Source organism: Pelodiscus sinensis, chromosome 3 (assembly GCF_052426305.1).
Source record: "Pelodiscus sinensis isolate ZL-2025 chromosome 3, ASM5242630v1, whole genome shotgun sequence".
NCBI lineage: Eukaryota > Metazoa > Chordata > Testudines > Trionychidae > Pelodiscus > Pelodiscus sinensis.
This window is the reverse complement of record NC_143054.1, coordinates 87,037,708-87,050,216: the sequence shown is the minus strand read 5'-3', so window position 1 is coordinate 87,050,216 and position 12,509 is coordinate 87,037,708. Positions and strand designations below refer to the sequence as shown.

The 12,509-nt window shown below is 46.1% G+C and overlaps 1 protein-coding gene across 10 annotated transcripts in view; it reads left to right on the top strand.

Annotated features, from left to right (window-relative positions):
* FAM184A (family with sequence similarity 184 member A) overlaps positions 1-12,509 on the top strand; it is a 186,934-nt gene that overhangs the window by 61,784 nt on the left and 112,641 nt on the right. For all 10 annotated transcript variants that reach the window (XR_332068.5, XR_012902649.2, XR_332069.4 and 7 more), the window contains exon 3: positions 74-209. Coding sequence is in view for 7 of the 10 variants with exons in the window: in XM_006123068.5 (XP_006123130.3) it covers positions 74-209 (136 nt within the window). In the remaining 3 variants the exon portion in view is untranslated. The remainder of the gene's footprint in view (positions 1-73; positions 210-12,509) is intronic.

Genomic DNA, 12,509 nt, shown 5'->3' with positions numbered 1-12,509 from the left:
CTAAATTTGTATTTGTTAAAGTTAACAGCAGAATTATGTAGTGTTAATGAATATCATGTTGATGTTTCCTTAGGTGCTTCAAAAACAGCTAGATGATGTCAAGGAGGAGGAGATATCATTGTTAAGCAAACATAAGGAGGTGGAAAGTGAGCTAGCAGCTGCTAGGGAGCGCTTACAGCAGCAGGCCACAGATCTTGTACTCAAAGCCAGTATGTATGTCCATAACTTTGTATGTAAATGAGTCTCAAATATTAATTTAGGATCATGCTATTAGTTTTTCTATTTAAATTATGCAGTTCTAGCATCTCTGACAGGTTTTACATTGTCCCTAAAAAGTACTGAAGCACTTTTTTTAAAATTGATGTTATATGCATTGTGTTTATGATTATATTTGCTTTACAAGCTTTATACTATTTGTAAATAGTTTTAAAAGTAATTGACTTTTATAAGTGGCCTAATTCTTGACACAGCCAATTTATTAAAATGTCAGATCATTTTACCTTTTAGGAAGGTGTATTCTTCATTTTTCTGACACTGAAGACATATAGTCCCAAGAAAAGTCTCTTGGGGTCTAAGTATAAGCATGGGAGGTATGTTTATACCTGTCACAGTTCTATGGCAACTGCACCTATTCTCCCCTCCTTTCCCTTATGATTGACTTCAGGTCTCGGTTGTCCAATTGCCACTTGTCTTTGGATTTCACTTATTTCCTTTCTAGGAATTCTATTGCCACATAGCAACCTGCCTTGCTCTACAATATCTCCAGTGAACCGATCTAGCAACTGGTGCCAATGTTGTTGAACTTAGAGTAATACAGCTATCAGAATCTTATTTGGGGGATAAGACAATATGCCACATTTATTGCAAATACAGAGTTCATGTCCTGTCCTTAGCTACTAAAATTATTTCACACACTCTCTCATTCTCTGATTCACATGCACAAACTGACACACTTCTACGCATGCGATATTGCCACCCTCCAGTTGCTCATGCTAGTCCACTGGCCAGGTGGTCTAGACATGAGGATGGGAGCTGAGTCATATTGGTACACACTGATGCTCCTGGAAGATGATCATAGAATTAAAACACCTGACCCTTTAATTTTGCATCCATCTTTTTATATGGTTTAGTCCTTAGATCCTGTCCTGCAACAGGGCACTGTATGACCGTGAGTCATTAGTTAATAGCAGATATGACTTGGATCTTTTTCTTAATAGGGCTTTTTTGTCTCTCTTTTTTTCAGTGGGTTCTTTTGCAGGGTTCAACCACATTGTTTTTTTTTAGCCATCAAGACAGTGCTGGCAGGTATTGGGGATTGATTGGCATTGGTGACTGGTTCCATTACATGCACACCTACATTCACACTTTTAAATAATACTAAAGGGCTGTGCCCCACTACTCACTAGGCTCACCAGCCCCCTCTCTCTCTGGAGGTAGGCAGCCCTAGCTCTCCCCTCAACTGCCTATGAGGGCCAGCCGAGGCCCTGATTCTCTTCCCCCGCTGTCGAGGACTGCAGGACTGAGACCGTGCCATCCCTGGTTCTACTTCCTTCCCTCCCACAAGCTGTGCCAGCCCAGCTGCCTCTCCTTCTCCCCCCCCACTGTTGGGCAGGGCCAAAGCCATGCCAGCCCCAGCTCTACCCCATTCCCTCCCTCCCCCTCGACTGTGCTAGCCCTGGCTCTCCTCTACCCACCTCCACCCACCAAGGAGCACCAAACCATTCGAGGCCCAGCTCTCTCCCCCTGACAGAGAGATGACCTCACATTGTCATCCCACAGGAAATTTTTTTTGGCCCCCAGCTGAAACACTTTACTTCCCTGGTGCTTCAGCCCTTGGAGTGGGGAGGGAAGAGGATTGAAGTTCAAGGTAAGGCCAGATTAACTCATCAGGCATTTCAGGGTAAGTGGATTTTGTGGGCCCCATAGGCTCTGAGGTGGGGCCAAAAATGAGGGGTTCAGTGTGGGATAGAGCTGACAGTGAGTGGGATAGGGATGGGAGTGCATGATCTGAACAGGAGGTGGGGTGTAGGAGAGGCTGAGGGTAAGAGGTAGGAGGCAGGAGCAGTCTGGGGGCAGGGTGTCTGGCCAGAGGGAGGGGGCAGAAATGGGATGGGGGAGTGACTGGCCAGGAAGGAGGGGACAGGAACAGGCCTGGGGAGGGGTGACTGGCTGGAGGGTGAGGGCAGTTGTAGGCAAAGTTTAAAATGGGGTTTCAGTCACTTCTGTTACAATGTTTTAAAGGAGTTACTAGAACAGATTCTTCAGAGGCAATTCTTAACAGGCTATTAACAAATTAATCTAAAAGTGGTTAACTGTTTCATTTATAAAATCCCATTCATAGAAATTGGTCCACTGTTTATGAAATAACATAACATCACAAGGGTAGATATAATTCATTAAAAGGGCAACTTTGTTCTTTAGCCCTACATTGTCCCCCTTTTGACCTTTCAACTTTCACAAGGGGAATGGGTTAGTCTAGTGTGTAATCATCTGAACTGTAGTGAGAGGTGACATCAGTCTGCAGCTTTAGTTTGGCATTCATTTTCTTTATCCAACAATACATAACACACAGACACAAACAAATGCAGTGTAATACCAATACAATTAGCAAAGGGTAGAACATAATAGATAGTATGCTCTTGGATATTGGGGACCAATCTATGAAAATACTGTAACCATGATATGCAATGATTTTTTTTTGAGATTTAGCAGTTCTTAGCACGTCTCCACTTGCATGCAGTATCTGACACATTTCCCTATATCCTTTTATCTGTTGTAAAAACTGAGTCACCTTTGTTTCTTTAAATAAGTGATCAGTCAAATCATGCCAGTCCACATTAAGATTATCAGAAAAGTTAACCAGATTGGTAGTTACAGCTCTCTCTAGCTTTTACCTTTGGTAAATAGTAAGTGTGGTTGCTAATGTACAGCATGCTGCCATTGCATCTACATTCATCCACCAGCAGCTGACACTTTCCCAGGAAGTAATGCATATACACTGACACTGTCCATTTGAATGGCTTACTTATTTGCCAAAATGTAGCTCTGACAGTGGATATTCTCAAAGCAAAGCCTGCCTGAGCACTCTCCTGCAACTCTCTCTCTCTTTTTTTCTTCCTCCCACTGTTCCTGGACACATTGAGAGTGAGGCTATAAAAGGGAGCATGGTGCTCTGGTCACCTCAGTTTCTTCTTCGGGTAGTGTTCCCGTGGGTGCTCCACTGTGGGTGTCGGGTTCATCCCGGCGCCGCAGATCGGAGATCTTTTAGCCATTGTCTGCCAGACTGCGCATGCATGGCAGCCATCTTGTGGCTTTTCGCGCCATTTCTGATCGTGTGGTCTGGCTCCCGCCAGTTCCTCCTAACCATCTTCAGGCACAGATGGAGTAACAGCTCCACCTCCTGTCTACCTTGACAGGAATTGAGAGAGTGAAAAATTGTATATAGTTAATTGTTCTATTCATACTTATAGTTAGTTCATAGTTCTTAATTAGCACGTTCGCAAAAAAAAAAAAATTTTTTTAGAGAACAAAATTTGATAAAACTGCCAAATGCTGGGATTCCCAGGATTCAAGAAGTGTGCAACATGCAGGGAGTCCATGCCCACTTCAGATGGGCACACGTCTTGCATAAAATGCCTTGGTGAGGAACACATTCTTCAAGTGTCCCCACTGCACTAAACTGACTGCCCGGACACGATGTGACTGAGATGCGACTCAAAATGCTGTTATTCGACAGAGCTCTTCAGCCACAGTCGGACTCCTCAGCCATGCCACCCCGCTGTCCTTCTTCGAAGGTGGCGCATAAAAAGAAAACTCTTTCCCCGTCCCGCTCTCTACCACCGACTAGAGCAAGTATGGGAGACAAGCCGGGCACCTCTCAATTGACGGTGGCCTACAGACCAGACAAAGAGAAACAGGTGCGCAGCACATTGGCACCGAGCCCAGCAGTACGTACCGCCCCGCAACTGAAGTCGGCACCCACTCCGGCATTCACTCCGGCACCAACATCGTCGGCACAGAGTCCGTTGATTACATCGGCACCGGAGTTTACACTGGCACAGCCGACACCGCACGTGTTGGCACCGACTCCGCTGGCACCGGCCACTTCGGTACCGGACTCTTCAGCAATGGCTCTGTCAGCACTGACACGTCATTCTGATATGGAACTGTCTTACTCATGAGCAATAACAACTCCCAGATTGATGCCACCCACATCTCCCATACACCATTCCCTGGCACCCACCATGGGAAGAAAGAAGACCCACAAGCTTCCCACACCATCACCAAGCCTAGAATTGGAAGCATTCTCCCCTGAACCACCTTCTCCATCTCTGGTGCGGACCGCTCATTCAGCCATTACACTCCCATTACTCAACAGTTCTCACCCAGGCTGCGTCTAGACTGGCATGATTTCGTGCAAATACTTTTAACGGAAATGTTTTTCCGTTAAAAGCATATGCACAAGAGAGCGTCTATACTGGCATGTGCCTTTGCGCAAAGGATTTGTTTTTGTGCAAAAGCATCCGTGCCAGTGTAGACGCTCTCTTGCGCAAGAAAGCTGCGATGGCCATTTTAGCCATCGGGCTTTCTTGTGCAAGAAATTAACTTGGCTGTCTACACTGGCCCTCTTGTGCAAGAATACTTGCACAAGAGGGCTTATCTTTGAGCGGGAGCGTCGAAGTATTTGCGCAAGAACCACTGATTTTTGTACAGTACAAAATCAGTGTTCTTGCGCAAATACTCGTGGCCAGTGTAGACAGGCAGCAAGATATTGCACAAAAGCAGCCACTTTTGTGCAAAATCTTGCCAGTCTAGGCGCACCCCCAGCGTATCTCCTCATTCAAGATTCCACCACCATTACCACCACCATCATCAACCTTCACCAGCTTACTCACACGGTAGTTCAAGATCCCCTAGGTCTCCCTCATACTCCAGAAGTTCCAGGTACAGGGATGACCACAGATGCACGTACAGGCATTCACCTTACCGTGATGACCGCTAGCGCAGACACTATAGTCACCGGGAGCAGTGTTTCTGTTCACCGACTGATTCAAGGGGCATCTCACCCTCACCTGCTCCTTCATACATTGCCCTGGACAAGAGCAGATCTCCCTCTCTACCTGCAGAGAGACCACCTACGCCCACTGGCGACTAACCAATAACAATCCAACAGCTTACGGCAGAGGACGTGCATCTATCTGACACAGAAGGGTCACACCACCGATCCTCCACAGACATAGCTCCTTCTTCTCCGAATGATTCTGTCTTCTCAGGAGACGCTTCACCGACAGACGACCTGAAGGATTTTCAGGAACTGTTTAAAAGGGTCGCAGACAGCCAGAATGTCCAACTAGGGGAGGTTCATCAGAAGCAACACCACCTGCTGAGAAACCTCCCTCCCTCCCACTCATCCAAAGTTGCCCTCCCATTGACGAAGCGATACTTGAGAGAGCTAATGACATATGGCAAACTCCCACCTCCACGCCTCTGACTAACAAAAGAGCGGACAAAAAGTATTTTGTACTGGCCAAGGGGATGGAATTCTTATTCAACCTTCCGCAACCTAACTCTCTGGCCTTGGATGCTGTGCAGCAAAGGGCCAAAGCACCCCATTACAAGAATACCACCGGGAATAAGGACAGCAAATAACTTGACCTCCTAGGCAGAAAGGTATACTCAATTTACAGGATGCCTATTTCCATATTATCGTTCATCCGGCTCACAGGTGATTCCTCCGGTTCCTGGTAGGTGCCGACCACTACCAATACAAGGTCCTTCCATTTGGCCTATTGTGAGCCCCCAGGGTTTTCTCCAAACGGGTGGTGGTGGTGGAGGCCTTCCTTTGACTAGGGATCGTCATTTTTCCCTACCTGGATGACTGCCTTCACAGAGCTCCCTCTTTCGATGAAGCGTTACGTGCAGTCAACACGACAAGGTCTCTGTTCGACGCCTTGGGTCTCATAATCAACATCCAGAAGTTGTCCCTCATACTTCAACAATCCATAGAGTTCATAGGAGCCCGTCTCGACTCCATTACGGTGCAGGCTTACCTACCTGCCTCCAGCCTTCACACTATCCAAGATCTTGTACAGATCCTCACTATGCGTCCCACGGTTCCCATACTTACCTGCCTGCAGTGACGACATAAGCCGTAGCCAGTGCAAGGCTGCATTTCTGATGTCTTCAACATTGGGTATCCACAATATATGCTCTTCACAGACAAGACGTACACAGAATGATGGTCGTACCTGCCATAGTCAATCTCTAAAATGGTGGACTATCCCCCACAACATGTTGTCAGGTATACTGTTCCACCAGCCCGAGCCTACTGTCCAGATTACGATGGATGCATCTCTACTCAACTGGGGAGCTCATATGCAAAACAAGCAGTCAAGGCCACTGGTCTCCTGATGAATCTCTCCTCCACATAAACTTGCTCGAGCTATGAGCTGTCTCCAATGCTTGCAAATACTTCCTCCCACTTATCCGCAACAGGGGGTACGAGTATTCACAGACAATATGACAATAGTCTATTATATAAACAGACAGGGAGTAGCCTGTTCCCACTCTATTTGCATGGAAGCTGTACGCTTGTGGAATTTCTGCAACCGACACAATGTGACTCTTACAGCAGCCTACCTTCCTGGGGAGGACAACATCACAGCAGATGCGCTCAGCAGGTGCTTTGCCCAACAGCACGAATGGGAACTACATCCAAATGTTCTTCGCACATTATTTGACCATTGCGGCCACCCATTAGTAGATCTCTTCACCACACAGTGCAATGTGAAGTATGTACAATATTGCTCGAGGGCAGGCATTGGCCGCACATCCAGGGGAGACGCTTTCCTCTACAGTGGGAGTCATCGTCTCCTATATGCCTTCCCTCCCATTCCTCTAATTCCTAAGATCCTGGAGAAGGTAAATTATGGACAAAGCAAGAGTGATTTTAATAGCACCATTCTGGCCGCATTAGACTTGGTTTCCTTACCTGTTGCGTATGTCACCTCACCCTCCATACCATCTTCCCAGTCAACTCAATCTGTTGATACAGGATTACATCCACAACCGGATCACCTCGCTCTGTCCGCATGGCTCCTAATTGGTTCCAACAAAAGGAAATGAGTTGTTCCCATGCAGTCAAACACGTACTATTACGTGGCAGAAAATCTTCAACTCGTAATACCTACCTTCATAAGTGGCAAAGAATGGTGCTCAGGCAAGAACCTAGACTCCAGCAAAACTCCTTTACACTCAGTCTTGGACTATATTTTATACCTCAAGCACCTTGGGCTCACCCTTTCATCTCTCAGAGTACATCTGGCAGCAGTTACAGCATTCCACCAACCTATCTATGGTTATATTGTATTTTCCCATCCCACTACGAGAAGATTCATGAAAGGCCTGACCAATCTTTTCCCTGAGCACAGACAACCTCTGGATCCATGGAATCTAGAATTGGTCTTAGACACCTTAATATGTCCGCCATTTGAGCCCTTGGACACATGCGATTTTCATATATTCATACGAAGGTCGTGTACCTCTTAGCGATCACCTCGGCTCGCAAAGGGAGAGAACCAGTGGCCCTCTCGGCTCCTCCCCCCGTATCATTTTTACAGCACAGGGAGTCATTCTACCTCCCCAGCCATCATTTTTGCCCAAGGTTAACTCTTCCTTTCATATAAATAAACCCATTATTCTCCCTGTCTTTTATCCCAAGCCACATTTCTTGGAGCATCATGCAAGACTGCACTACCTTGATGTCCATAAGGCTTTAGCCTTTTACATCGAAAGAACTTGCGATCTGCGGAAGTCCCAACATCTATTAATTTCACTGGATGACCGTTCCAAGGGTCGCCCACTCTCTGCACAACGAATTTCAAAAATAATAGTTTCCTGCATCCTACGATGTTACGAATTAAGAAACATACTGCTTCCACACACCATAAGGGCCTACTCTACTAGGGCAATGGTGTCTTCAGCAGCCTTCCTCAAGGGAGTTCCCCTCAAAGACATTTCTCGAGTGGCCACTTGGTCGTCGGGCCTTACGTTCGCAAAACACTACGCGCTATCAAACGTACTTATGACTGACACAGCAGTAGCCACTGCAGTCCTTTCTACAGCGGCAACTCATTGACTCCGAACCCACCGTCTTCAGTTCGGCTACTGCTGTTGAATTACCCACAGTTGAGCAACCAGAAACAGCGCGAAAAGGCTCAAGATGGCTGTTGCGCATGCACGGTCCGGCAGACAACAGCTAAAAAATCTCCAATCTGCAGCGCCGGGACGAGCCCGGCATCCACAGTGGAGCACCCATGGGGACACACGCCTCGAAGAACCATCGTTACTACACAAGGTGAGTAACTTCTTCTTCCATCCTCATTGCAGATGAACCAGGAACATCAGTCCGATATTGAATCATCAACTTTGACTTCTCAGTGCCAGTTTTAAATATTTCTTTTTAGTCATTTTCAGTGCTCCAAAAGAGGTGTACATAACTAATAAATGTAAACTAATGGGAAATCCTAAAGAAAAAAGACCAAGATTTATGACATGTGTCTTTGGTCCTATTTACAGCTTCAGATACCCATGTTTGGTGTCTGACTTGTTTGGAGGAAGATCATGATTCATCTTGCTGTGCCATTTGCACCACCTTCACCTCAAGAGCTCATAAGGAATGAACAGAACAAAACAAAACAGTTCCAGCTCTATAGGATTTGTGATTACTGATAGGCTTCATACCAAACTTCTTTGGGGACTTAAAAGCAGCATAGGATCCTATCCAAGGCATTCTCCTACCAGAGTGAAATCTAATATCATAGTACTAAAGAATCCACAGTCATCAGATTCAGTGCTACAGCAAGTTGAACCCCTGCTGATGTCAACCTCTGTTAACAGAAAGACACCTCAGGAATGCAATCCTTCAGATCTGTCATCTCCAGGTGACAGGCCTTGGTGGTTTCGGTCTGTTAGCAGAGTCTGTCTGCACACTGGAACCCCTTGGATCTCAGGTTCTCCATTCCAAGGCCAGCTTCAGAAAGCAGGCCAAAACCAAAGGCTCACAGTGACTACAAATCCCAAACAAAGCTTACACCAATTCTGTGAGTGTGATGATTTAAAAAATATTACTGGAAAAATACTAGAGACACACCAGATTCTTCAATACCATACGCTTCCACAATTACAATGGTGGTCTAAGCACATAAACCAGAACCTGCTGTCAGGGATCCTTGCAGGAAAAAAATAAGGGAATTAAAGGATGAATTGGGGTATGTCTACACAGCAAAGTTATTTCGAAATAACTTGACTAGCATCTACACAGCCAAACCGCTATTTTGAAATTAATTTGAAATAGCGGAGCGCTTACTTCGAATTTGGTAAACCTCATTCCACGAGGAATAATGCCAAATTCGAAATAGCTATTTCAAAATAAGTGCTGTGTAGACACATATAGAAATAGGGAGCCTCCAGCCTTCCCAGGGTACCCTGGTGGCCACTCCAGCCTCAACCAAGAACACCCCACTCCCTCCCCACTACCCAGAGCCCTTAAAGGGGTTGACTCTGGCCACAGTGCCTGTGCCAGCTCCAAACCTGCCAGCTCAGAGCCAGCAGTCACTGCCCCATACCCAGTGGCCCCAAAACATGAGCCAGCAAACCACTGGCAGCCAGCCCTCCACCACTCCCCAGGAGCAGTGTGCCAGCTCCCAGAAGCCTGCCAGGGCCCGGAACAGGTGGGCGCCTTCCTGGTCCAGGGTGAAGATCATGGACCTTATTCAGGTTTGGGAGGGATGCCCCCAATGTCCATGAACTCCGCACTAGATGGAGGAATGCAGTTGTCTATGGAAGGATAGTTGCCAGCCTGGCCACCAAAGGCTACATACGAACCCAGGAGCAGGTTTGCATGAAAATCAAGTTGATCAGGTGAGACCCCCCCAGCCCTAAGCTTCATAAGAACATAAGAACGGCCGTACTGGGTCAGACCAAAGGTCCATCTAGCCCAGTATCCTGTCTACCGACAGTGGCCAGCACCAGGTGCCCCAAAGAAGGTGGACCGAAGACAACGATCAAGCGATTTGTCTCCTGCCATCCCTCTCCAGCCTCTGACAGACAGAGGCCAAGGACACCATTTTATCCCCTGGCTAATAGCCTTTTATGGACCTAACCTCCATGAAATTATCTAGCTTCTCTTTAAACTCTATTATAGTCCTAGCCTTCACAGCCTCCTCTGGCAAGGAGTTCCACAGGTTGACTACACGCTGTGTGAAGAAGAACTTTCTTTTATTAGTTTTAAACCTGCTCCCTATTAATTTCATTTGGTGTCCTCTAGTTCTTCTATTTAGGGAACTAATAAATAACTTTTCTTTATCGGCCCTCTCCACACCACTCATGATTTTATAAACCTCTATCATATCCCCCCTCAGTCTCCTCTTTTCTAAACTGAAAAGTCCCAGTCGCTTTAACCTCTCCTCATATGGGACCCATTCCAAACCCCTAATCATTTTAGTTGCCTTTTTCTGAACCCTTTCCAAGGCCAAAATATCTTTTTTGAGGTGAGGAGACCACATCTGTACACAGTATTCAAGATGTGGGCGTACCATAGTTTTATACAGGGACAGTAAGATATTCTGGGTCTTATTTTCTATCCCTTTCCTAATAATTCCTAGCATTCTATTTGCCTTTTGACCGCCGCTGCACACTGTGTGGAAGTTTTCAGAGAACTGTCCACGATAACTCCAAGATCTCTTTCCTGATTTGTCGTAGCCAAATTAGCCCCCATCATACTGTACGTATAGTTGGGGTTATTTTTCCCGATGTGCATTACTTTACACTTATCCACATTAAATTTCATTTGCCATTTTGTTGCCCAATCACTCAGTTTGGTGAGATCTTCTTGGAGTCCCTCACAGTCTGCTTCTGTCTTGACTATCCTAAACAGTTTGGTATCATCTGCAAACTTTACTACCTCACTGCTTACCCCTTTCTCCAGATCATTTATGAATAAGTTGAAAAGGATTGGTCCCAGGACTGATCTTTGGGGTACACCACTAATTACCCCTCTCCACTCTGAAAATTTACCATTCATTCCCATCCTTTGTTCCCTGTCTTTTTTAACCAGTTCTCAATCCAAGAAAGGACCTTCCCTCTTATCCCATGGCCATGTAATTTACACAAGAGCCTTTGGTGAGGGACCTTGTCAAAGGCTTTCTGAAAATCTAAGTATACTATACCTACTGGATCCCCCTTGTCCGCATGTTTGTTAACCCCTTCAAAGAACTCTAACAGATTAGTAAGACAGGATTTCCCTTTACAGAAACCATGTTGACTTTTGCCCAACAAATTATGTTCTTCTACATGCTTCACAATTTTATTCTTTACTATTGTTTCGACTAATTTGCCCGGTATTGAAGTTAGACTTACCGGTCTGTAATTGCCAGGATCGCCTCTAGAGCCCTTTTTAAATATTGGTGTCACGTTGGCTACCTTCCAGTCATTAGGTACGGAAGCCGATTTAAAGGATAGATTACAAACCACAGATAATAGCTCAGCAATTTCCCATTTTAGTTCTTTTAGAACCCTTGGATGAATGCCATCCAGTCCCGGAGACTTCCCCTCTCCCTTCTTCCCCTTGCTTCCCCCTTCCGGCTTCCTCCTCCCAGGTTTCCCTCTCCCCTCTCCCACCTCCTTTCCCCAGTCTCACCAGAGTTTCATCCCCCACCCCCAGTTTTATTAAATAAAGAGAGTTTGTGTTAATGAAAATACATGTATTTTATTTGACATTATGAAGAGGGGTTAGGGAGGGATAAGTGGAAGGATGTGAGGGAGGAATGAGGCACAAGCCCCCAGTGGGGAAGACCAGGGAGGCTCTTACTGCTCCTGAGGGTGGAAGTTCTCTTGCAGAGCCTCCTGGATACTAACACCCTCCCACCCACTGGATCTCCCAGATGGCAGCCTACAGAAAGTGCAGCCAGGCTCACAGCAACACATCCACGAGAAACACCAGAGTGCCCAGGGGCAGCTCTGGCTCCATGTTGCAGAGTGCTGTGGTATCCCGAGTGAGGGCAACCAGAGCATGCAGAGACAAAATGCTTTGATGTCCCTTATTGAGGTAGACAAGCAAGCAGGGAAACTGAGAACCAGCTGTGTGGGGGTGGAGGGTCCCTTTAAGCACAGGCCTCAGATAGCATCAGGAAGCAGCCACACAAAGTAACTCCTGACCTGATGCCTTGCTGGCCCTGGTTCCGGCCGCTCTTAAATGCGATTCAGCGTCCACTCAGCGTGGATGCGCTATTTCGAAATAGCCAAACACTATTTTGAAATGCATTTTGTGTGTAGATGCATTATTTCGAAATAATTTTTCGAATTTACTATTTCAAAATAAGATATTTCCTACAACAACAAAAATCACTCTATTGGAAGGTTTATTGCAACTGGTCACGAATATATAATTAGTTCCTGAAATGGGTCAGACTGTTTTTCAAAAGTGTTGGACAAGCTTTATCAACTGTCAT